Source organism: Exophiala dermatitidis (assembly GCF_000230625.1).
Source record: "Exophiala dermatitidis NIH/UT8656 unplaced genomic scaffold supercont1.4, whole genome shotgun sequence".
In the NCBI taxonomy this organism is placed as follows: Eukaryota; Fungi; Ascomycota; class Eurotiomycetes; order Chaetothyriales; family Herpotrichiellaceae; genus Exophiala; species Exophiala dermatitidis.
The window spans coordinates 2,824,361-2,844,045 of record NW_008751649.1 but is presented as its reverse complement, the minus strand read 5'-3'; the positions used below and the strand labels follow the sequence as shown (position 1 = coordinate 2,844,045).

The window sequence follows — 19,685 nt, the reverse complement described above, 5'->3', positions numbered from 1 at the left end:
TAGTTCAGAACAGGAGGTTGGGTCCAAGCAGGAATCGCTTTTCTGCATTTCTCTAACCTTCCATTGTCATCATCGTCATCATCATGTTGCAAGAGGTCCGTGATTCTCCTCTACGCAACTCACAACATGGATGGCTGGAAACTATGGAACTCAATTTTCGCAGGGAAGAATCATTCCCGCGATTGACGGCGTATTCACAACCTGCTCCGAGGACCACTGTCAGTCTCCATGGCTGCTTTTGTCTGTCTCAAACCCTCAAGATGTCGCAGACTCCATGGCAGGCAGGCTCATTCTAGGACAGAAGTCGCTCACATCCTACCTGCGAGATGGCTGTCAGGCAAATGACACGCAAGAAGAGAGAAAGATGAGCCGAAGACTTACTTGGCAGGGTTCTTGACAAAGTTGACACCAGCTTCGATGTTGCCCTTGAGAGCCTTGACGGCCTCATCCAACAACTTCTTCTCGTAATCGTTGGCCTTGGAGACAATGTCGATGGCCTTCTCAGCTCCATTCGGCTACAAAAAGGGGTCAGCGATAGAACATGGATATATGAAGGCAGAGACAGAAATGACAGGAAATCACATACACCGAGTTCAACGGGAACAGCAAAGAAATCGCATCCAGTGGCCTTGGCGATCGCGTCACCACCTTCAACACCTGGCAGGTAGACGAAGGTTGGCTCGACAATGCCCTTCTCACCCTTGGCAGCCTTCAGGAGAGCCTCGGCGAATCGGAAACCGGCATAAGCCATGGACAGAGTGGCGGAACCAGCACCGTCCTTGGCCTTGACGACTTCGTCACCACCAAACTGCACACGATGGACCAGGGCATCAAGCTTGTCGGATGGGATGTTGACCGAGGGTTGGGTCTGGCTGAACAGGGGCACAATGGTGTTTCCAGAGTGGCCACCGACGACGGGAATGTTGAACTTGCTCGAATCTTTCTGGCCGAGGAGCTCAGCGACAAAGTTCTCGGCGCGGACGACGTCAAGGGTGGTAACACCGAAGAGTCTCTTGGGGTCGAAGACGCCAGCCTCTTTCAAGACCTCGGCGGCGATGGGAACGGTCGAGTTGACAGGGTTGGAGATGACACAGATGAAGGCCTTGGGGCAGTATTTGGTGCAGGCGACAATGAGGTCCTTGACGATGCCGGCATTGATCTTGAACAGGTCATCTCGGGTCATACCAGGCTTGCCTTTTTGTGTGTAGCTTGTCAGCTTTATTTCTTGTTTCTTGCAGGTTATAGTAGTGATCACAATGAGGGCGAGGACATGGACGTACGTGGAACACCGGCTGGAATGATGACAATGTCTGCGCCAGTCAAGGCTGCCTTCTTTGCATCTTCGGTCTCTTGCTGCTCTCCCTTGAAGTCACCCTTTGCTGCGACGAAACCTTCGACGTGCTATTTTTTGTTTATGGCAGTTAGCATAAGCTACTAGTACATCGGCTGGTGGCTGGCTGGCTGGCGGTAGTCATGGGTGAGCGGCCAGGCCAGCGGCGCAGGTAGATGATTTTCGGACAAGAGGAAGAGGTGAGGTTGGTGTGGAGAGGAGAAAGGGAACGGAGGACAGTCATACCGCTTTCGTGGCAATATGAGACAGGTCGGCCGCGACACCTGGAGTATTGACCACATCGAACAGCGACAGAGTGTCGATGAGGGGAGACATCTTGCACAGCAGAGACAACGGCTAGTAGACACAGTCATAGTTAGCCATTTACTCTTTCTTGGTTTTTGTTTGGTTTGTTCATCGCGTAACGTACCTGGCCGATGCCTCCAGCGGCACCGAGCACAACAGCTTTCACCATCTTGAAGCGAAGGTGTGGGGTAGTTGTAGCGGGGAGAGAGATATGAGCAGTAGGAAAGAAGAGTTCTTTTTCTCGCTGAGTGTGAGCAAAATAGAGCACACGCGAGACAAGAAGACGACGATGATGTCGATAAGCTGATGAGTGGTGGTTGTGAAGAGTAATAAGGTAGAGAAGAGAAGCAAGTCGCGGGTGCGGTAGTAGTAGTGGTCGCAGTTTGGTTTGTGGAGGAGGTCAACAAAAGTGAGGGCGGCCCGACTGCTAGCAGGCACTGCACTGGTTGTACTTCAGGCTGTACAGAGGTCCGGCCGGGAATTATTGCTGTTGTTGGTGGGCGCCCGCTGCCCGCATCTTCCCCCGCCCTAAGCCCGTCCACATCATTTGTCTTTCTGCCTATGACTTGCTGTGAATTAGTAGTAAGGGTCCCATGCCTTCCGGTGCCTTGGCCACTACGGTACATCTAGTTGGATGCGGTACATAAGTACGGGTTTAGAGAACTACTGAGCTACAATAGATGCCAGGGAATAACCACGATTGTTATCATTACAATGGTCGTATCTCAGTCTACAATGTAAGTTGTATGTACGTGGCAGCAGCGATGGTAGAAGTGAGGACAGAAACCGCCAACTTGAACAAGCCACCCTTGTCCTCTTCTGCCCCGCGTTCCTTTCTAGGTACTTGCATTTACATCTAGGTACGATCTTTTAAAATTGCGCATACAAGTGCGCCTTTCCCACCACAATATTGTCGACCTTATGCAGTGCTGTTCCACGGACCTTTCGTGTGTACAATAACTACTAACTGGCACGATCTCTACTGGATCTTACCATCTACGTAAGTCCGGGCAGCTGAAAACCCTACGGGGTAAGCCGGAGAGCGGTTTTCCGTCCGGACGAGAACTAGCCGGACCAGGCTGAGATTCAAGACAGATGATTTGCCAGGACTGGGATTCTGTGATGGCTTAACATTTGAATCTTCTGGCTTGAGGCATCTACTCGTCGAGCGGGAAGCAATCATGGTACCTATGGTACATAGCTGCTATTTGCCTCGGGCCGGTCTTTTCAGGATTCAGATCCGATCGATCCCCTACCGAGAGCGATAGAGAAAAAAGATCAAAGCTCAATAATGGAGCATTGGAAGTCTTCATTCCTTCCGGCATTCGTCCGCACAACAGCCCTAGCTCCGGCGATTTTCATTTCACTGAATCGTATGTTGTGTATCAGAGTCTTGATCGAATCGTGTGCACTGTTGTACCACTTCGACCGACACTCAGGCCCGTAAGCTGCAAGATTGCATTAATGGCAAGCCAAAGCTTCACGCCTCAGTCTTGTGTCCCTTCAGGCCACGCGGCTTCTTCTCCGGAACATCCTTCTTCACGCGCTGCGAGTCCTTGATGGCGCTGGCGCGCGCAATGGCGTCTCTGTTCAAGTCGGCGCGGTACGAGTTCTTGCCAACAGCATCGGCGATGTTCTTGTAGAGTCTGTATCACCAGCAAAAAGAATCCGTCAGCATTTCCATTCTATTTCCATTCTTACTCGACATTCCTGTCGTTTTCTCTTCCATAAAAACCTCAATCCCATCCCATTCCGATCCAACCGGGTCGATGATTTAAGGGACCATAAAGACTCACTTTCGGTTCGACACGGTCTTGCCGTAGGCGTGGACGTTGTGCTGCGACGCAGGCTTGTTGGCCTTGCCGGGCTTCTTGGTCTTCAAGGTGACGCCTCCTTTCTCGTTGGCCTGCACAGACACGGCCTTGTCGTTCACGAAACCCTCATGTTTGCGGCTGTGCTTGTTGACCAGGTTGAACGGGTCTCGGGAGAATTGGACACCGCCGGCCGAGCTTCGCTTGACCAGGAAGGAGTTGTTGTTGCCTACGATTTTCCCGGCATATCAGTCAATTTGTTTCCCCCATTTCCACCCCCCGGACCACCGGGCCGCCAGAAAAAAAAGGACATGGACTGTAAAAACTTACGGACAACCTCCCAGATGAGATCGCCGGAGATGTTGGAACGTTCAGACATGGCGACAGCTGGGGCTTTCTTTTGGGGTTTGGGATTGTCGGATTTCGAGGATTTTGGTCCCTCAATCGTCTTCGTGCGCCGAAGTGGTGCTAATCTTGGCCTACGGCGAATTATTCAATGTCACGTGGCAATATACTACATAGTACAACTCATGTATGCCGCAGCGTTATGTCATTCTTGCGCAGAAGTTCAACGACAAATCACAAACGACAAACGACAGCAATCACTTAACAACTTGGAAGGCAATGTGCAACATCAATAGCGCATCATGCTCTCTCAACAGAATCCTTGAATACATAAGACGGTTAAGCAGCCCCTCTAATAGTAGCTAGAGAAGCTGAAAAAGGCTCCATGGGCGCGGTCATACATGTCAATGTCTGCTTCACTCCTCCCTTTGCTCAGGGTCCACTTGACACAAGCGAACATTCCCACGTATGGCATCGGCGTCGTTTCCTCCAATGATCCATTGTTGGAAAGGACTGTGTTCTGCCATATTCTAGAGCTGAGTGAGGAGAATAGTTGCTTGAATATATATTGCCCTCGATACCTTCACCGACTGTGTCTGCAATGGGCAGCTGGGGTGGCCACAGGTTGTAACTGTGTTGCGAGTTTGTGTGAACTGGTAACCTTGGCGCGTGTTTCGTTAGACAAGTCTCACTGACATGTCACAGAGCATCTGACATCAACTGCTTCTCGTGAGGAAGAGAGCCGTGTAGACGGTGGGTATTTGGAGGGGAGAAGAAATGCTGCATACTAGGTGTAAGTCCTTTTGTGGTGAACCAGATAGCTGGCACAGTGTGCCCTCTAAATGATCGCCCTGAAGCAGCATACAAGATCTCATTAACTCCATAAGCAGTAGCTTGCATCCTGACTCCTCAACGAGTCAATGGCACGAGGGTCTTCCCATGGCGGTGCAGCACCAATGGCCGAGATGACGCCTCGCATTTTGTATAGCTCTTCCATCCGCGAGACGAGGGTGCTGGTAGTGCCAGCCACATGCAGCTACCCCTGGCACAGGACGGTCTGGGCTGTGCTTGAGGTGTAACCGGTGAGGCCCAGCGAGCCCCAGTGATGGGGGAACATGCTACAAAGCATGCGCAATAAATCTTGATCATCATTTTGGTTGGCCAGACGTTGGTCACACAACAGATCACACGGCCTCTAGACTCCTGATGAGGCTCTGGTCAGCTTCTGGGTCTAGTCGTCTGCCTAGCCTGGCCCTTGGATATCAACAAAACGTCCGGGCAGACAGCGTCGATGGTGCTCTTTTGGCGCCAACGAGCAGTTTCCCAGGCGTGTTCGCACATCTATATGGCCCGAGAACGCCCTCAAACTTTGCCGGTAAGCTGTCCATTTGCACAGCTTGAAGAGAATAGCATGTCCTTCTCATATTGACTGTAAAAGTGTAGTTCGCAGCCAAGGTGCTGAAGGAGCAAGGTGATGGCACTCAAGAGGGTGATGATCTTTTCCCGGCTTTCTATCACTATTATTGCGAGGCTGCCGATCAGGAAACAAGGCAGAAGAAAAAGCGCCGCGTTGTCGCCGACCCTTCCAAAAATGGCGGTCACGTCCTGGAAACAGAACTGTCGCTCGCAGCCTTGGACAAGGCGATGAACCCATTTGTGGTTTATCGGCTCAAAGCGCTGCGCCACCCAACTGCACCTTCAGGTGGCTATGGGCCGGGCCATTGTCGTTGCGGACCGTATGCACCTCCACCTTCTCTGGGACAACGATGGAAGGATCTTTCTCAAGCCTGTTCCACGGCACCTCCTCGATCCAGGCTTCTGGTCGAGCCAGCTGGAATGTCATAAACAACGCGAGTGTGAGAGTAGGCGGCCGGGGCTGAATGTGCCGGCGAATGATCAACCACAAGACTCCTTCCTTTCCCTTGAGCAGTGCAGAGCTCCGCTCAGGAAAGTCGCCTTGGGATTCCTCTACACGTACATTTGCCTCATATCATCGGAGAACGACTTCCTTCTTGCCAACAAGAAGATGCTCTTGCCTGATGAAATCGAGAGCTGGGCGGCGTGGAAGAAGTTGGCAAGAGATCGCAAAGCACGACCCTGCCAAGGCATCTCCCGTAACAGCAAGACCATGCTATTCACGCAGCTTCGGGGCTTTGACCAATACCTGGGCGGCCGCCACAGCTACAGCGCCTTCGGGCATGACAATCTCGTCTCGATGAGCATCAACACAATCTCCATGGCCTTGGTGCTTACCGCGAGGCAAGTCGGCCTTGCCACGGACCGCCTTCAGGCGAATGCTGCCTTTCAACAGGCGTCGTACGGCTTCACAATTTTTGCCATGGTGGGACCTATGTGTTGAGCTGGCCTGGTCATGCTGCTGGCGCTACTCAAGCTCCTCAAAGATTCACCCTCGCTTCTGAAAGACGCTACAAGCGTCGTTGAAGTACACCCCCACAGGCAGGTCTAGAACGTCTATCCACCCAAGTTTGTGAGGCGCATATCATTTTCCATCGGCCTGGATCTGTCATATATCTGTTGGATTGGGTTGTGTCGACGGTGACCATGCTCAGCTGTGTGCATGGGAGTTTCCTGAGCATTTGCGAGTCTCCTATACATCCTTGACTATAGAGGTTGTTTGTGCCACCTCGCAGGCCACGCGACCACCGGCCCCTCGGTCTCTTTCTCCAATCTGCTTTGTAGCTTGCCTTGTACAAGCGAGTCCTTAGTGGCATCAGATAATTCTTTCAACTGGACATCGTGGCAAAGTAGAACCGCGGGTAGGCGAAAAAAAACACTCCCGATTTGGTGCTGCTGCCTTGAAGACGAGAAGGACCAGCAAAGAGTGGCATGCGTACTTTTTTCCGATTGAAAGCGAGCCATGGTCTTGTCTCGAAAGCTCGTGCTGCATAAAAGACAAAGCCACTCGCAGTGGTGCTCTCCAGGTTGCTAGTTGCAACGTCTTAGGCACCCGACACAAACTTCTCACCTGCATGTCGTGTATCCGTCCACTCTTCGTCGCCTGCAGTCGCAATGACCTCTTTCGCGGCCTCCACCAACCTGGGATGTATACTAGGCGGTGCCGCAATCAAACCAAGATTGGCTTCAAGAGACCTACCTAGCCCGAAATCAAACGGCTTGCCCGTCGTGTCCGACAGCGCTCCCCCGACCTCAGTGTACAGAAGCTGGCCGCCAGCATGATCCCACACGGATGCCCTGTACGCCTTCTTCGGAGGAATCCGCACCATGGCATCACAAGCACCGAGTGTCAGCGCGACATACTTCATCTGCATGGCCCAGATGTCCGTCCCCGGCCAGCCATAAGATCCGATCTTCTCCGCGACGGCACGGTGGTTCTGCGGAGTGATGCTGTTGCTGGCGAGGGAGTCGCACCACCGGATCTTGGCTGGATCTACAACATCATTGATCTTGTCCAGTTTCTTCGGAGTCGCGATTTTACCACGAGTAATCGGTCGGATATATGCCCCTTGGCCCTCGATGGCCGAGAGCATCTGGCCTAACCCAGAAGTATCCACGAGATCCTCCCGGACCTCACCGGTGGGGCCGATCAACAGGTTCGGACAGCCCAGAACGCCGAGTTTCTGCTTCCCACCCTCGACCAAGGCCAAACATACCACGTACTGCTGGTTGCGCATAAACGTGGCCGTGCCGTCGACAGGATCGAGAATCCAGGTTCTGCCGCTTTTCGACTCGGAGCCCGCTCCCAGGTCGATCACTTCCAACATCTCCTCCTTGGACTTCACTTGTCCTAGGACTGGCTCACCGTTGGGGTCCTCTAGTGCGGTCGTGGACACCAGCTCCCAGACTCGGTCGCATAGCTCGGGATTGCTCCGGAGAGCTTCTGCGCTCTCTTCGCCAATGAACCCGTCTGCAGGGAAATTCCGATGCAGGGCACTGATGATCAAAGCCTGTGCTGCAAAATCGGCAATGGTTACGGGACTCGCATCGCTCTTGTCGGTGACACCTTTGTCCAGTGCTGTGACAACTCGCTTCGTGAGCAATGAAGCCCGCTGGACGGTGAGAAGAGCGATCTCGAGTTCGTGGCTGTAGCTGGTGCTGGATGCCATGGTGCGTGAGTTCCGAGCGAGTCTATTTTTGTGAAACAAGGGTTCGTCTATCGGTGCCGTTGTTTTTACTCCGGGCGCTCATGCATATAAAAATTAACCTTCCGCCCCTGGAACGTGGAATTGGAGAGTATATAACTGTAGATTCTGCAATAAATACAATTCTGTACAATGTCATGTCATTTATGCTCGCCAAGCCGATATCTTCCGAGCACTGACAATCTCCCCGAACTTGAATTGCACTGAACCATTCCCCTGTCCGAGGAATATTTGCTTTCATGATCCGTACAAGCAGTTTTCTGCAGGCCAGCCCATATTTGGAGTCAAGCCGCTTCTACAATGTTGGATACAAGGGCGTAGAGAATGGTCAAGAGCAAATTCAATTAGTGGTATTAGTCATCTGCATCAGATGAGCGCCGCGGGTGTCAGCAGCAGCCGCACACTCACGACTACTACTAGTATCGCTGGATATTACATTCGTCGGACATATCGCCCTCCACTCGGTTCATTCCGTCAAGTGAGTGTCTGTCCCGTGATGTTGAACTCCACCCTACTGATTCCACCTTGACCCATGAGCCAAAGTGTGCTCAGATTCTGCCCTGTCCAAGCAAAGTTCTGGACCGTGTAGTTGGTTTGGATGCGGATAAGAAGTTGGCCGACATCATCCAAGATGTCTACGCCGTGTCCGGAACCAGTAAGCACCAAACCTTCCTTGCTGACCTTCAAGCCATCAGGAACCCAGTCTTGAGCGAGATAAAAGGCACGTTTGTTGGCAACCCTCGTGCCATTGTTGGTCACGTCGAAAGCATAGATCATTCTTGGACCAGTAGTGTTGAAGGACGAGCCCTGACTGCCTAAACGAGGATCGATCGTCCCGTATACTGCGCCCGTGTCGGAGATATACAGGGTGTTGCCATCCGGAGAAAAGGCAATACCATTAGGCTGCACCAGGCTGTCGTCAATGAGGAACACTGCCCCTGTCTCTGGGCTGAATCGGTAACTCGCGGCTGGTAACTGCGGTGCAGTGTCCGTGAGAGCATTAAACCAGCTGTAGTAGGGGTCTGTGAAGAAGATATCTTTTGTGGTCGGATGCACAGCCAAGTCATCGATCGTGTTAAAGTAGAAGCCAAAGTAGTTGTTGAGTAGAACCGTGGAGCGGTTCGTAGCTGGGTCCACGGTACGGAGTGAGACTCTTTGCTCAATTCCTCCCAGGCTGTTGTTACCTCCGCTGGCGCCGAAGACGATAAGGCCGTCGCGGAATGTGCCTCCGTTCGGGGCGTAGATAGGAGGGTCGGGCAGATACTCGCTGAGCGTGGGAGGATCTTGGTTCAGGTCCACGACCAATTGAGGAAGTACGCCCGTAGGCGGGGCCAGCTGTGACAGGAAAAGCAGGTTCTGCTTAGGTGCGTACACTGGGGCTTCGTGGACGGCAGAGGATACCGCAAACATGAACTCGTAGCTGGGATTGGAGCCTAGGTACTGCAGTCCCCGCTGGCGGTCAAAGACCACAAAGTTGGCGGTCTCTAAAAGGCCTAGGGTCGAGGCATTCCGAGCGCTCGTGTTGCGGAAGTCGTAGTCCGCTTGATTGCTCGAAATTGATCTGTTGAAGTGGTACGGGAGCACAGCAGCCTTTCGTCCGCGAGTTAGCATTGCCAAATTTTCAGTACCTGTTAGGGGAACGTACATATTTGTTGACGCACACCACTGTTCCATTGAAACCGCAGTCCTCCACGATCGGTTGACTCACACCCGACGGCTGTACCTGGGCAGGGACAACAGCTGCCCAAGCAAGCAAGAATGAACAAAGGAATGCCCTCATAGTGCGCTTAGCAGGCGATCTCGACAAGAGTTACAAGTAAGAAGCTTGCTCTCCTCTGCCCGAACTGCGACAAGCGTCGGCTTTTGTAAAAGTCGCGGCGCTGCGGGGCGGTCCATTGCGATCAGCTCTCGGGTTATCCTTTTCGTGACGATGAGGAGAAAAGCCGCAACGTCGTCATAGTCCGCAGCGGCGAGCTTTTTGTGGTGTCATGGTCCGGATGCAATGCATGAAGCTCTGCAAGCATCCGCCGGGTGAGCTTGGCTGAGAATTCCTCGGGTGGAGGGGAAGCAGTTGGCAAGCTGCAGCGGATGCAGGATCGACAGGGCAAGCTTCCATTCGAGTCCTTGAGCAGGTCCGTTGTTGTAGGGTGTGTGACGGCAGTGGGTGTTTTCTTGGTGGGTCGCGGGGTCGGGTCAACCCAGCATTGCGGAGAACCCGGTCGATATACACTGTACAATGGTACAAATGCCGCTCGGTGTAATGCCGTGCGACGCCGGTCGGCTTTTGAGTAGCAAGCTTTGAGGCTGACACTCCGCCTCCGATCAAGTATAAATGTATCTGGAAATTTTGAGACGGTCAATGCCGTGCTTGCAGACCTGTAGCGTCTTCAATCCCGGCGTTTACACCCACGGTTGGGTTGAGCGGCTCCCCCACAATGTTGGCAATGACCTTGGCCTTGGCTCTCGCTTTCGCAATACGATCATCAAACTCGGTTACGGCTTCGTCTGAGTTGTCTCTAGCCACGGTACTGCCATCGGAAGCCACATGAAGCGCCTCAACATGTTTCCGCAGTCGGGAATTCTTCGAGGTAGGAGCGAGCATCTGGACATTTTGCCTGAGTCTTGATTGGGTTTCAAGCGTCGCCTGCTGCAATCCCTTGTTTTCAAGGGCGTCGCCGATGTGTTTGACTGTCCCTCTAGAGTCAGAAGATCTCGCTTGCCAGACGAGCGCTCGGCCATGGAGTTTGCCCAGCTCAATAGCCTTTTCGTAGCCCTTTTCAATCCCGAAGACCTTCCCTTCTATCATGCCAGCATAGGTGCTATCAGCCACCCCGGCATCGAATCCTTCTTGATAGTAGCCATTTTCCAGCTCGAGCAGCTCGTCGAACGCATCGGCAGCCATTGCCACAAGGGCGTTTTTGGGATGCCTGAGGACTTCGTTTAAGTGGACATTCGACGTTCAAATGAAGATGGTCGGCAGGCGAGACGTTCTGGCCCTGTCACGCAGCCTCGCACAGCAGATTACAGAATATGCAATCCTCGTAACGCCAAGTTGACCGCCAGGTTGGACGACGATGGAACCAACTACAAGCTGGTAGATCTCAAAATGCCAGTCAAGAGGCAAAATTGATATGCGGAGGCTTAGTAACAAACACCGTTTTAGCGGCTGGGCACGATTCTAATAATCACTTATCGCTCACTAATAGGTGCTAACTGAACCCTCGCCGCCTTTTGCACCCTGCGGGGATTTTGCGTGACTGTTCGCAATATCAAGTTGTACTTGCGCAGCTCATTCTTCTCGCTGGACTGTACAAAACAAAAAGCTGCAGTACCCATATCGTGAAAGCTTACCTGATCGCAGCTTGACATTCTACTCCCATCAAGTGTCAGGCGCATTGGTTCAGCCGTTAACCAGCAGGATGGGCTCAGAAAAGATCCTCCCCAAGGATGGTCAGAGAAATATCCTTATTACCTCCGCCCTGCCCTATGTGAACAATGTAAGTGACCATCGTACTTTTCCGGTTCATGTGGCTCTAACTGACATCTATTGTAGGTTCCGCATTTAGGGAATATCGTGGGCAGTGTGCTAAGTGCGGACGTATTCTCCAGATACAACAAAGCCCGCGGCAGACCGACCCTTTACATCTGTGGAACGGACGAGTATGGCACGGCGACCGAAACAAAGGCGTTAGAGGAAGGTGTGAGTCCAGAAGAGCTATGCGCAAAATATAACAAAATCCATGCCGAAATCTACGAATGGTTCGAGGTGGGCTTCGACATGTTTGGCCGAACACCTACGCAAAAGCACACCGAGATTTCACAAGAGATATTCCTACAACTTCATGCCAACGGTCATTTGACTGAACACACCAACAGCCAGCCATACTGCGAAAAACATGGCAAATTTCTGGCAGACCGCTTCGTCGAAGGCACCTGCCCCAAATGCGGCTACGATGATGCCCGCGGAGACCAGTGCGACAAATGTGGCAGCCTACTTGACCCTCTCGACCTCATCAATCCCCGGTGCAAGGTCGATGGAGCAACCCCCGTGACGAGGGAGACCAAACACACCTACCTGCGTCTGGATGAGCTGCAGCCCCGGATCGAAGAATGGTCCAGGCAATCAATCGAGCGAGGTGGCTGGTCAAGGAGCGCCAAGCTTATTACAGAAGCGTGGTTGAAGCAAGGGTTGAAAGAGAGGGGTATCACCCGTGATCTGGCGTGGGGAGTGCCTGTACCATTGCCCGGGTATGAAAATAAAGTTTTGTATGTGTGGTTCGAAGCTTGCATTGGCTATCCATCCATCACCGCCAACTACACCGAAGATTGGCAGAAGTGGTGGAAGAACCCCGACAATGTCCAGCTGTATCAGTTCATGGGAAAAGACAATGTGCCGTTTCATTCAGTCATCTTCCCTGGATGTCAAATGGGTTCCGGGGATAAATGGACACAACTACATCATCTTTCTTCCACCGAATATCTGAATTACGAAAACGGCAAGTTCAGCAAGAGTCGAGGGATTGGTGTTTTCGGAAATAACGCAAAGGAGACAGGAGTCCCTCCCGATGTGTGGAGGTATTACCTGCTGAAGAACCGCCCGGAGTCGGGAGACACGCAATTTGAGTGGCGTTCATTTATTGATGGCAACAACTCAGAACTCCTGGCCAAGCTAGGAAACTTTGTCAACCGAATCATCAAATTGGTCAACTCGCCCAAAGCCTACGGCGGCGTCATTCCCGACTTTGACCCCAACAACCTCCCAGACTCGTTCAAGGAGCCATTGTCTGAGATCACCGACCTCATCAAACAATACCTTGCCGAAATGGAAGCAGTGCATCTCCGCAACGGAGTCATTGTGGCAATGAAGATTGCCGAAGCGGGCAATGGTCTCATTCAGTCCCATCGTCTGGACAACTCGCTCATTGCGAGCGATCCTGATCTTGCAGCGGCGGTCGTCGGAACGGTCATCAACTTGATCTACCTCTGCTCTGCCATCTTCGAACCATACCTCCCTGCCACGGGAGCGTCGATAAGGAAACAACTAAACAGCGGTTTCTTGCAGATTCCTTCAGAGGAGGACATTGCAAACGGTTGGCTGCCCACATACATCAAACCTGGCCACAAGGTCGGAAAGGCGGAATATCTCTTTACGCGGATTGACGAGAAGAAGGCGGACGAATGGCGAGAGTACTTTGGCGGAAGCCAGGCTGAGCGGGAAAAGAAGAAAAAAGACGAGGCCGAGGCTGCGGCCAAGAAAGCAGCTCAGAAAGAAAAGACAAAGGCAAAAAAGGCAGCACAAAAAGCCGCTGCCGCTGCCGCTGCCGCCAATGGCAACGGCGAAAGTGTCGAAAAGAGTGCAAAGGGAGGCAAGCAGGGCAAGGAACTGACGAATGGCGTTCCTGAGGTTGGCGAAGATGCTGCCGTGCAAAAGGTCACCGATGGAGTGGCGCAAGTTACCTTGCCCACCTCTTGAAACTTACTTGAGGGGCACGGAAACTGGGGTGAAATAGATTTCAGCAGGAGCTGGCAGGGAAGACTTACGGGTTTACCTCGGTGGATGATTCCAGTTCAGAACTGGAGTCTCTTGAAATGTTGAGTGCTGGCAACGTTGTGGGCTACCAATCAGCCCGGCCATTGTTTGATGATGATGATATCGAAAGACATGAGACCCTCGGGCTGAGGAAGACATGAAGGTAGACAAGAAAGCTGACAGACAGACGAGACAAGAAGAGATCGCTTTCCCATATTTGCCTAGATTGTAGACTTTTGCTGAAGTTCGCGTTTGCTGCCGTGTTTCTCGACTCTAGCCACCTTCGGGCCCAGGGACCAGTATTGTTGCAGGAGGACAATGCATACAACTGTACTCGTCTTGTAATATCTGACCCTCCTCCAGCATTGTAGGCTGGCAATGTCCGCCCGGCTTAGTCATGAAGGAAGACCTTGGAAATCAGGACCCATCACCATTGAATGCATATTTATTGCCCCCTGGCAGTGGGTGATAATGATGTGCTGCAGCGTCTCCACCAGTGGGTCTCATTCGTCCGCCGACGGTTCGGAGATTCGGACGAAATTCGATCCCACTCCGAACATCATGAACCCCCTCGATCTCATCAAGCCAGATAGGTACGGCAGGAGGCTGCACATTGGTGTTGGCTTATTGGTCTGGGACGGCCCAGCAACTCTGATTGGCGAATACTAGTAGATATGCCGACGCTGGAGGGGAGTACATTATCCTGTCGACTTGCCTACCTGTAAAGGTGGATCAGGATGATAAGGTAGGAAATTTCGGGTGGCAAGATGATCAGGGGGATTCAGCCTTGTGCAGTGTGGGAATCGCGCGTTATCTACGCTACGGCTGTCTGTACGTTGTACAACGTACTGGAACCAGTTCTACGACATTATTGTACAACTGGACAACTTACAATTACAGATGCAAATGTCCTAAGCGTGGTGGTTTATCGTGGTAGAGGCTGTAGATCACAGTACAGTGCCGCATTAGATTTAGACACATTGCTTTGCGCACCGGTCTGTATCAATCTCGGCGTAGAATGTTACCTAGGTATTTCAAAAATGAAGAAGACGACTTAACATGTACAAATTTGTATTAAACTGTACATCAACTACTTCGCTGCGCTCCGTAAGAGGATGTTTGGCCACGGTACCACCTTAAGCATTCACCTGTTCCGCAACACTGACAATCCAATCAACCACAAGCTGCGGCGCCGAGATGTTGGCACAGTGATCGGCCTTGATACTGGTGACGTCGACCCTGGCACCGCTTTCCTTCTCGATCATCTCGATCTCGGCCCTCTGGAGGTCTGGCGTGAGACAGCGGTCCTCCTCATGGATCAGATATGAGACCGGAACATCCTTGTAGCCCGGGTAAGTCAGTGGCGAGGCGAAGCTGGCGGACGAGTGTTTCGGGAACTGCTTCACCCAATGTACGCCTTCGTCCAGGGACAAGTGGTTGAAGCAGGTTCTGGCGGTCTTGGCCGGGTCATTTTGAGTCATCCAGCCGGATTCCTAGAGAGGTGTCAGTAGTGTGTGGTTAGGAAAAAGAATGGGGAATATTAATGACTTACATCAACATCCAACGCCAGCCTCTGGTCTTCTGGCAGTTTTAAGAGAACGTCGGTGGCTGATTCGCCGACCGCAGGCACAACCGCGGTCATGTATGCCAGTCTGACGATTCCGCCTGGCTTGCCTTGCCGCTGTCGCTCTTTGACGGAAAGACCTTGGACGCTCTGCGTGATTGGGATACCGGCGTACGAGTGGCCGACCAAGATGACGGCTTTGCCCTGGTCGGCGAGGGTTTCGACTTCTTTGGCGATGAAGGCCGCGTCGTCGTACATGGTTGGCAGTGATCCTTCGCGGGCCTGTCCGGTCGCTGGACCGACGCTGGGGAGGTGCAGTCCGTGGATGTCATAGCCTTTCGCGGCTACGCCTTCGATGACTTTGCTGTAGAGATCGGGTGTGGCGAAGGACCCGGGAACAAAGACGATAGAGACATTGGATACGGCCATGGTGATGTGTTGGTATTGAGAGTAGAGATGCTGGAGGTGGAGTCAGGTAATATGTCGTATGAGCAATCTGGTGTGTGAGCGCTGGAATTGAGTGCGAGTACTTGCAGTCATGATGAGAGCGATTCTCGATTCATGAGACTCTTATATACCTTGGTATGTACAATATATTCACAAATATTCATCTGTTTGAGTGTCGTACCTAGAGCCGAGAAACTGTAACTTTCGTCCGACGGCTGAACTCCAGAAGATTCGGCGCGTGCCAATCAACGTACAATGTTGTACCTTGTTGCGCTCCACTGCCAGAACAAGCGCCTTACCTTGGATCGGCCCCTTCCCACTGCATGCCCCAGTTGCCCAGAGGACTACATTGTATGGAATTCGTATAGCACATTGCTCACCAAAATGATTGATAAGCGTTGAATGTCTGCGGCATCATTTGTTGTGCCCACGTGGCAGTTTACCATGACGATTCTCTGGCAATATTCCACCGGAGATATGGCACTGTGGTCTCCGAGGTAGAAATCCGGATCAAGCATTACGGTTCCACAGCTCGCCGAGCGCCGTGTAGTATGGAAGTGAGTGACGAGCACTCGCGCGTCGACGTGCAGCAGAGGGGGTGTGCTGTGTCGATTCTCTGAGTGGAAAGTTCCGAGATAGGGGTTTGTAAGCAACACTATGACTTATTTGCTTCACCGTATGATATGCATGCTCAGTTTCCTGATCCGCTGAATTATCTTGGCACTCTACGGTGAACCGCAGTGTGCAGCTGCCCAGCATTCCCGGTTCGCTGTTGCCAGTGGCTGAACTTTGGGGCGCAACGCAGATGCAGTTGTTGGAGATTCACGACCTGCTAAACTTCCTGCCGCCGACATTGTGAGCCACGACCATGAATTGACGCGTCTGCCTACTACCACAGTACCTTTGCCGCCTGCGCTGAGAGATTGCTTATCCTCTTCCACGATCCCTCTTCTTGTACCTGCAACCAAGCCGTTTCATCTACTCCAAGCAATAACAGGCGTCTCATCCAGCACGCGCTGACAAAATGTCAGGCCTTTTCGGTAGCGCGACTACCACAACCACTCCTTCGAGCACTACTGGAGATGTGTCGAAAGATGTTGCCCTCACTTCGCCTCCCGAGGACAGCACGTCTGATTTGCAGTTCTCACCAGCGGCTGATTTCTTAGCAGTTGCGTCATGGGACAAGAAGGTCAGGATCTACCAAGTCAACGAGCAAGGTCAAAGCGAAGGGAAGGCTGCCATGGATTTTGAAGCTCCTGTCCTAAGTTGCGCATGGTCTGAGGTGAGGAAAAGATTGTCTGGATTGCCGGTGTGGTCTATTTCCTAACAGACGTCCTAGGACGGAACCAAAGTTGTCGGCGCCGGCGCCGACAAGACCTTCCGATTACTGGACCTTGGATCTGGTAACATGACCCCTCAATCACTTGTGGCACATGAGCAGCCCATACGATCATGTCGCTTTGCCAATATCAACAACTCTCCCATCTTGATCACAGGCTCCTGGGACCGAACCGTCAAATACTGGGATTTACGGTCTCCCAACGCTGTCGCGACTCTGCAATGTCAAGAGCGAGTCTATACAATGGACGTCAAGAATAAACTCCTGGTGATCGGCACGGCGGACCGGTACATCAACATTGTCGACCTGAATTCGCCCGAGAAATTCTACAAGTCGATGCAGTCGCCCCTCAAATTCCAGACAAGAGTAGTTAGTTGCTTCACCGATGCGACTGGGTTTGCGGTGGGCAGTATCGAAGGACGATGCGCCATCCAGTATGTGGAAGAAAAGGACTCATCGAACAACTTCAGCTTCAAATGCCATCGGGATACACCCACCACAGGTCCCCAACGCGATGTCTCCAACGTCTACGCTGTCAATGCCATATCTTTCCACCCTGTTCACGGTACGTTTTCGACCGCAGGCAGTGATGGAACATTCCACTTCTGGGACGGCAACGCGAAACACCGACTCAAGGGCTACCCGAACGTTGGCTCGCCAATCACAGCAACTGCTTTCAATCGACAGGGCACCGTTTTCGCGTACGCCGTTTGCTATGACTGGAGCCAAGGCTACCAGAAGAACACCCCTCAGACCCCGAACAAGATCATGCTGCACGGAGTACAACCGGAAGAAGTGAAGCCCAGACCTGGAGGAAAGAAGAGATGATGAACCGAGTGCACATCGTTGGGAGAACTAATCATGTCTGTATGACCACGGAGCGATGACGATGGCGCTGGACAAACCCCGCCCTCAACACGGTTGTGACGAATCGGTAAAGACGCTTAATGAAATATCATGGTGAGGTGTCGATTTGAGGGAGAGCAGCTACAGGAGAAATCACCAATCCGACGAGTGTCTTCTTGTTTCGGCTTCCGTCGCTGTCGATAAGGCGCCCACAGGGAAAGCCCCACAGAGACTAGGCGGAGGAGCTTCAGTAGCCGAACAGGGCAGTGACACAAGGAGCTTTGTGGCACAGATTATTAGTATGGCTAATGTTGACGTCGCGAAGGGACGTGAACAATCCCCTCCTTGGTGCTCGCCAGTGCTAGGTATTTGGATGTACCATTAGCTCTAGCTGGGATTTCAAGTCCAAAAAGAACCGGAAAACAACGGAGCGATACCCCGGGGCGAGGATGTTTTGGACCTCAAAAGTGGAAAAGACATGGCCAGTGTAATTGCAAAACGGCTTTTTTGACAGTAGACAACTCCTCTGCTGCACTACTTTTAAGCCTGCTATTAGGGCCTGTTCGACAAGCGCAACTTGAAGTGCCAACTAGCATTAAAACGCGTAAAAACGCCCTTTTCTTAAGGGCGTTTATAGGTATCTCAGATTTGAGTTTAACGGCGTATAGTCCGTTTTTTAGCGCGGCGTTAAGACGCAAGTTATAAGTTAAAGTACTATTATCGTAAAGGTAGTCCCGACTACCTTTACGATAATGGTACTTTAACCTGCGCGATACTTTTAAGCGTCGTTTTACGCCTATTTTAAGCCCGATTTCTATTATTCTATTCGGCTTTATATAAATATAAGTTCTTAAGAGGTTATCGAGTAAAAGACTCTACTACTAACTAAATAGAAGTCTTAAAAGCGTAGTAAGCGTTATAACTAGACGGATCGCGCTATTAAGACCCTATTAAGCGAATATATTATCGCTATACGAAAAGGCTTCGAATAGACGTCTAATAGTAACTTTAAGACCTACGTAAACGAGCGTATCGTCGCTATCTTCCGGGAGAAAGACCTTCTAATACCGAGTAAGAACTAAATAAGAAGTAAGCGTAATTCGGTATATAAATATAGCTATTTCTTTATATAACTCTTATACCGATTTAGCTATTAACTCGTCTCGGCGTAGTTAAGGAACGACTTTAAATTCTAGACTCGAATTCGCGATATATCGGACGTTAACGAGAAAGATAATATAATTTAGACGTCTAAAAGTAAGTAGAATAAGCTTATTGCGAAGAATCTAAAAAACGCTCGTTAGCGCGATAAACCGCTTTCGTTTAGGGCTCTCTTAGAAGAGATCTTTACTAGTATCTATACTATAGGGCTATACTCGTAGAGTAGACCGGCCGATATATCGTAAGAGGAGAAAGAGGATACGCCGTAGGGCGAAAAAGATACTATAGGCGTAGCTAGAGATACTATCGAAGATATCGAGAAGAGTAATAGCGATAAGGAGGTTAAGGAAATCGTATTTAACGTAAGTATTAGCGTAGTAACGCTATAATCGTAAATAATTACTTATCTATAAATAAGACGTCGGGCGAGACGTCGATATCTATAAATAAGCGTAAACGTACCGTCGTTATTAACGTACCCTATCGATCTCGAGATCGAGGTATTAATACGAAGAATACGTAACTTAATACTCTTAATCGGGTTATCGATATAATCGAATACTCTTAGCGGATAGAATTAGTAATAAAGGTACTAGAAAATTCTACTAGATCTATAGCCGTAAGATAATTATAAGAAGAGTACTACCTTTTAGGTAGGAAACTTATTACCGTAATAAAAGTACTCGCTATCGATAGTAACGTCGATACGTAGCTCGGTCTCGATATTGAACGTACGGCTCGTAAAGAGTAGCTTAAATACGAGTTATCTATTTAACTAGGCGAGGAGGTAATCCTATAGAGTATAACTCTAGCTCTTTTTAGTATAAATATCTAGTATTTCGCTTTCTTACTCTTCTTACGCGTTAATAGTCTTTCTATATTACT

At 51.1% G+C, this 19,685-nt stretch overlaps 9 protein-coding genes across 9 annotated transcripts; 3 read left to right on the top strand and 6 right to left on the bottom strand.

Annotated features, from left to right (window-relative positions):
• Positions 1-315: 315 nt before the first annotated feature.
• On the bottom strand, positions 316-1,805 carry HMPREF1120_05340 (malate dehydrogenase, NAD-dependent; the record flags this gene model as incomplete). Its single annotated transcript, XM_009159510.1, has 6 exons — positions 316-319; positions 382-515; positions 587-1,194; positions 1,281-1,401; positions 1,577-1,687; positions 1,761-1,805. The coding sequence occupies 6 exons, from the start codon at positions 1,803-1,805 to the stop codon at positions 316-318; spliced, it is 1,023 nt and encodes a 340-aa protein (XP_009157758.1).
• A 1,311-nt stretch (positions 1,806-3,116) lies between these two features.
• Positions 3,117-3,826, bottom strand: HMPREF1120_05339 (ribosomal protein L28e; the record flags this gene model as incomplete). The annotated part of the gene is made up of 3 exons (XM_009159509.1): positions 3,117-3,282; positions 3,433-3,676; positions 3,778-3,826. 3 exons carry the CDS (start codon positions 3,824-3,826, stop codon positions 3,117-3,119), a joined length of 459 nt encoding a protein of 152 aa, XP_009157757.1.
• A 182-nt stretch (positions 3,827-4,008) lies between these two features.
• On the bottom strand, positions 4,009-8,011 carry HMPREF1120_05337 (3'(2'),5'-bisphosphate nucleotidase). Its single transcript, XM_009159507.1, has one exon. The coding sequence runs from the start codon at positions 7,875-7,877 to the stop codon at positions 6,753-6,755; it is 1,125 nt and encodes a 374-aa protein (XP_009157755.1). The 5' UTR covers positions 7,878-8,011; the 3' UTR covers positions 4,009-6,752.
• HMPREF1120_05338 (uncharacterized protein) lies at positions 5,501-6,151 on the top strand (the record flags this gene model as incomplete). Its single annotated transcript, XM_009159508.1, has 1 exon — positions 5,501-6,151. The coding sequence occupies one exon, from the start codon at positions 5,501-5,503 to the stop codon at positions 6,149-6,151; it is 651 nt and encodes a 216-aa protein (XP_009157756.1).
• Positions 8,012-8,387: 376 nt separating the features above from the next.
• Positions 8,388-9,693, bottom strand: HMPREF1120_05336 (gluconolactonase; the record flags this gene model as incomplete). Its single annotated transcript, XM_009159506.1, has 2 exons — positions 8,388-9,503; positions 9,559-9,693. 2 exons carry the CDS (start codon positions 9,691-9,693, stop codon positions 8,388-8,390), a joined length of 1,251 nt encoding a protein of 416 aa, XP_009157754.1.
• Positions 9,694-10,269: 576 nt separating this feature from the next.
• On the bottom strand, positions 10,270-10,815 carry HMPREF1120_05335 (uncharacterized protein; the record flags this gene model as incomplete). The annotated part of the gene is made up of 1 exon (XM_009159505.1): positions 10,270-10,815. The coding sequence occupies one exon, from the start codon at positions 10,813-10,815 to the stop codon at positions 10,270-10,272; it is 546 nt and encodes a 181-aa protein (XP_009157753.1).
• Positions 10,816-11,135: 320 nt separating this feature from the next.
• Positions 11,136-13,659, top strand: HMPREF1120_05334 (methionyl-tRNA synthetase). The gene is made up of 2 exons (XM_009159504.1): positions 11,136-11,410; positions 11,467-13,659. The coding sequence occupies exons 1-2, from the start codon at positions 11,333-11,335 to the stop codon at positions 13,384-13,386; spliced, it is 1,998 nt and encodes a 665-aa protein (XP_009157752.1). The 5' UTR covers positions 11,136-11,332; the 3' UTR covers positions 13,387-13,659.
• A 718-nt stretch (positions 13,660-14,377) lies between these two features.
• HMPREF1120_05333 (uncharacterized protein) lies at positions 14,378-15,840 on the bottom strand. The gene is made up of 2 exons (XM_009159503.1): positions 14,996-15,840; positions 14,378-14,936 (listed from the first exon to the last, which is right to left on the bottom strand). The coding sequence occupies exons 1-2, from the start codon at positions 15,434-15,436 to the stop codon at positions 14,580-14,582; spliced, it is 798 nt and encodes a 265-aa protein (XP_009157751.1). The 5' UTR covers positions 15,437-15,840; the 3' UTR covers positions 14,378-14,579.
• Positions 15,841-16,083: 243 nt separating this feature from the next.
• Positions 16,084-18,238, top strand: HMPREF1120_05332 (cell cycle arrest protein BUB3). Its single transcript, XM_009159502.1, has 2 exons — positions 16,084-16,736; positions 16,794-18,238. The coding sequence occupies exons 1-2, from the start codon at positions 16,479-16,481 to the stop codon at positions 17,619-17,621; spliced, it is 1,086 nt and encodes a 361-aa protein (XP_009157750.1). The 5' UTR covers positions 16,084-16,478; the 3' UTR covers positions 17,622-18,238.
• Positions 18,239-19,685: the final 1,447 nt, after the last annotated feature.

Bases quoted from the DNA above. Each gene is read 5' to 3' on its own strand.
- HMPREF1120_05337 (XM_009159507.1), bottom strand. From the start codon at position 7,877: ATGGCATCCAGCACCAGCTACAGCCACGAACTCGAGATCGCTCTTCTC.
- HMPREF1120_05334 (XM_009159504.1), top strand. From the start codon at position 11,333: ATGGGCTCAGAAAAGATCCTCCCCAAGGATGGTCAGAGAAATATCCTT. The intron at 11,411-11,466 runs GTAAGTGACCAT...CATCTATTGTAG, and splicing joins CCCTGCCCTATGTGAACAAT to GTTCCGCATTTAGGGAATAT.
- HMPREF1120_05333 (XM_009159503.1), bottom strand. From the start codon at position 15,436: ATGGCCGTATCCAATGTCTCTATCGTCTTTGTTCCCGGGTCCTTCGCC. The intron at 14,937-14,995 runs GTAAGTCATTAA...ACACCTCTCTAG, and splicing joins GGCTGGCGTTGGATGTTGAT to GAATCCGGCTGGATGACTCA.
- HMPREF1120_05332 (XM_009159502.1), top strand. From the start codon at position 16,479: ATGTCAGGCCTTTTCGGTAGCGCGACTACCACAACCACTCCTTCGAGC. The intron at 16,737-16,793 runs GTGAGGAAAAGA...CAGACGTCCTAG, and splicing joins TAAGTTGCGCATGGTCTGAG to GACGGAACCAAAGTTGTCGG.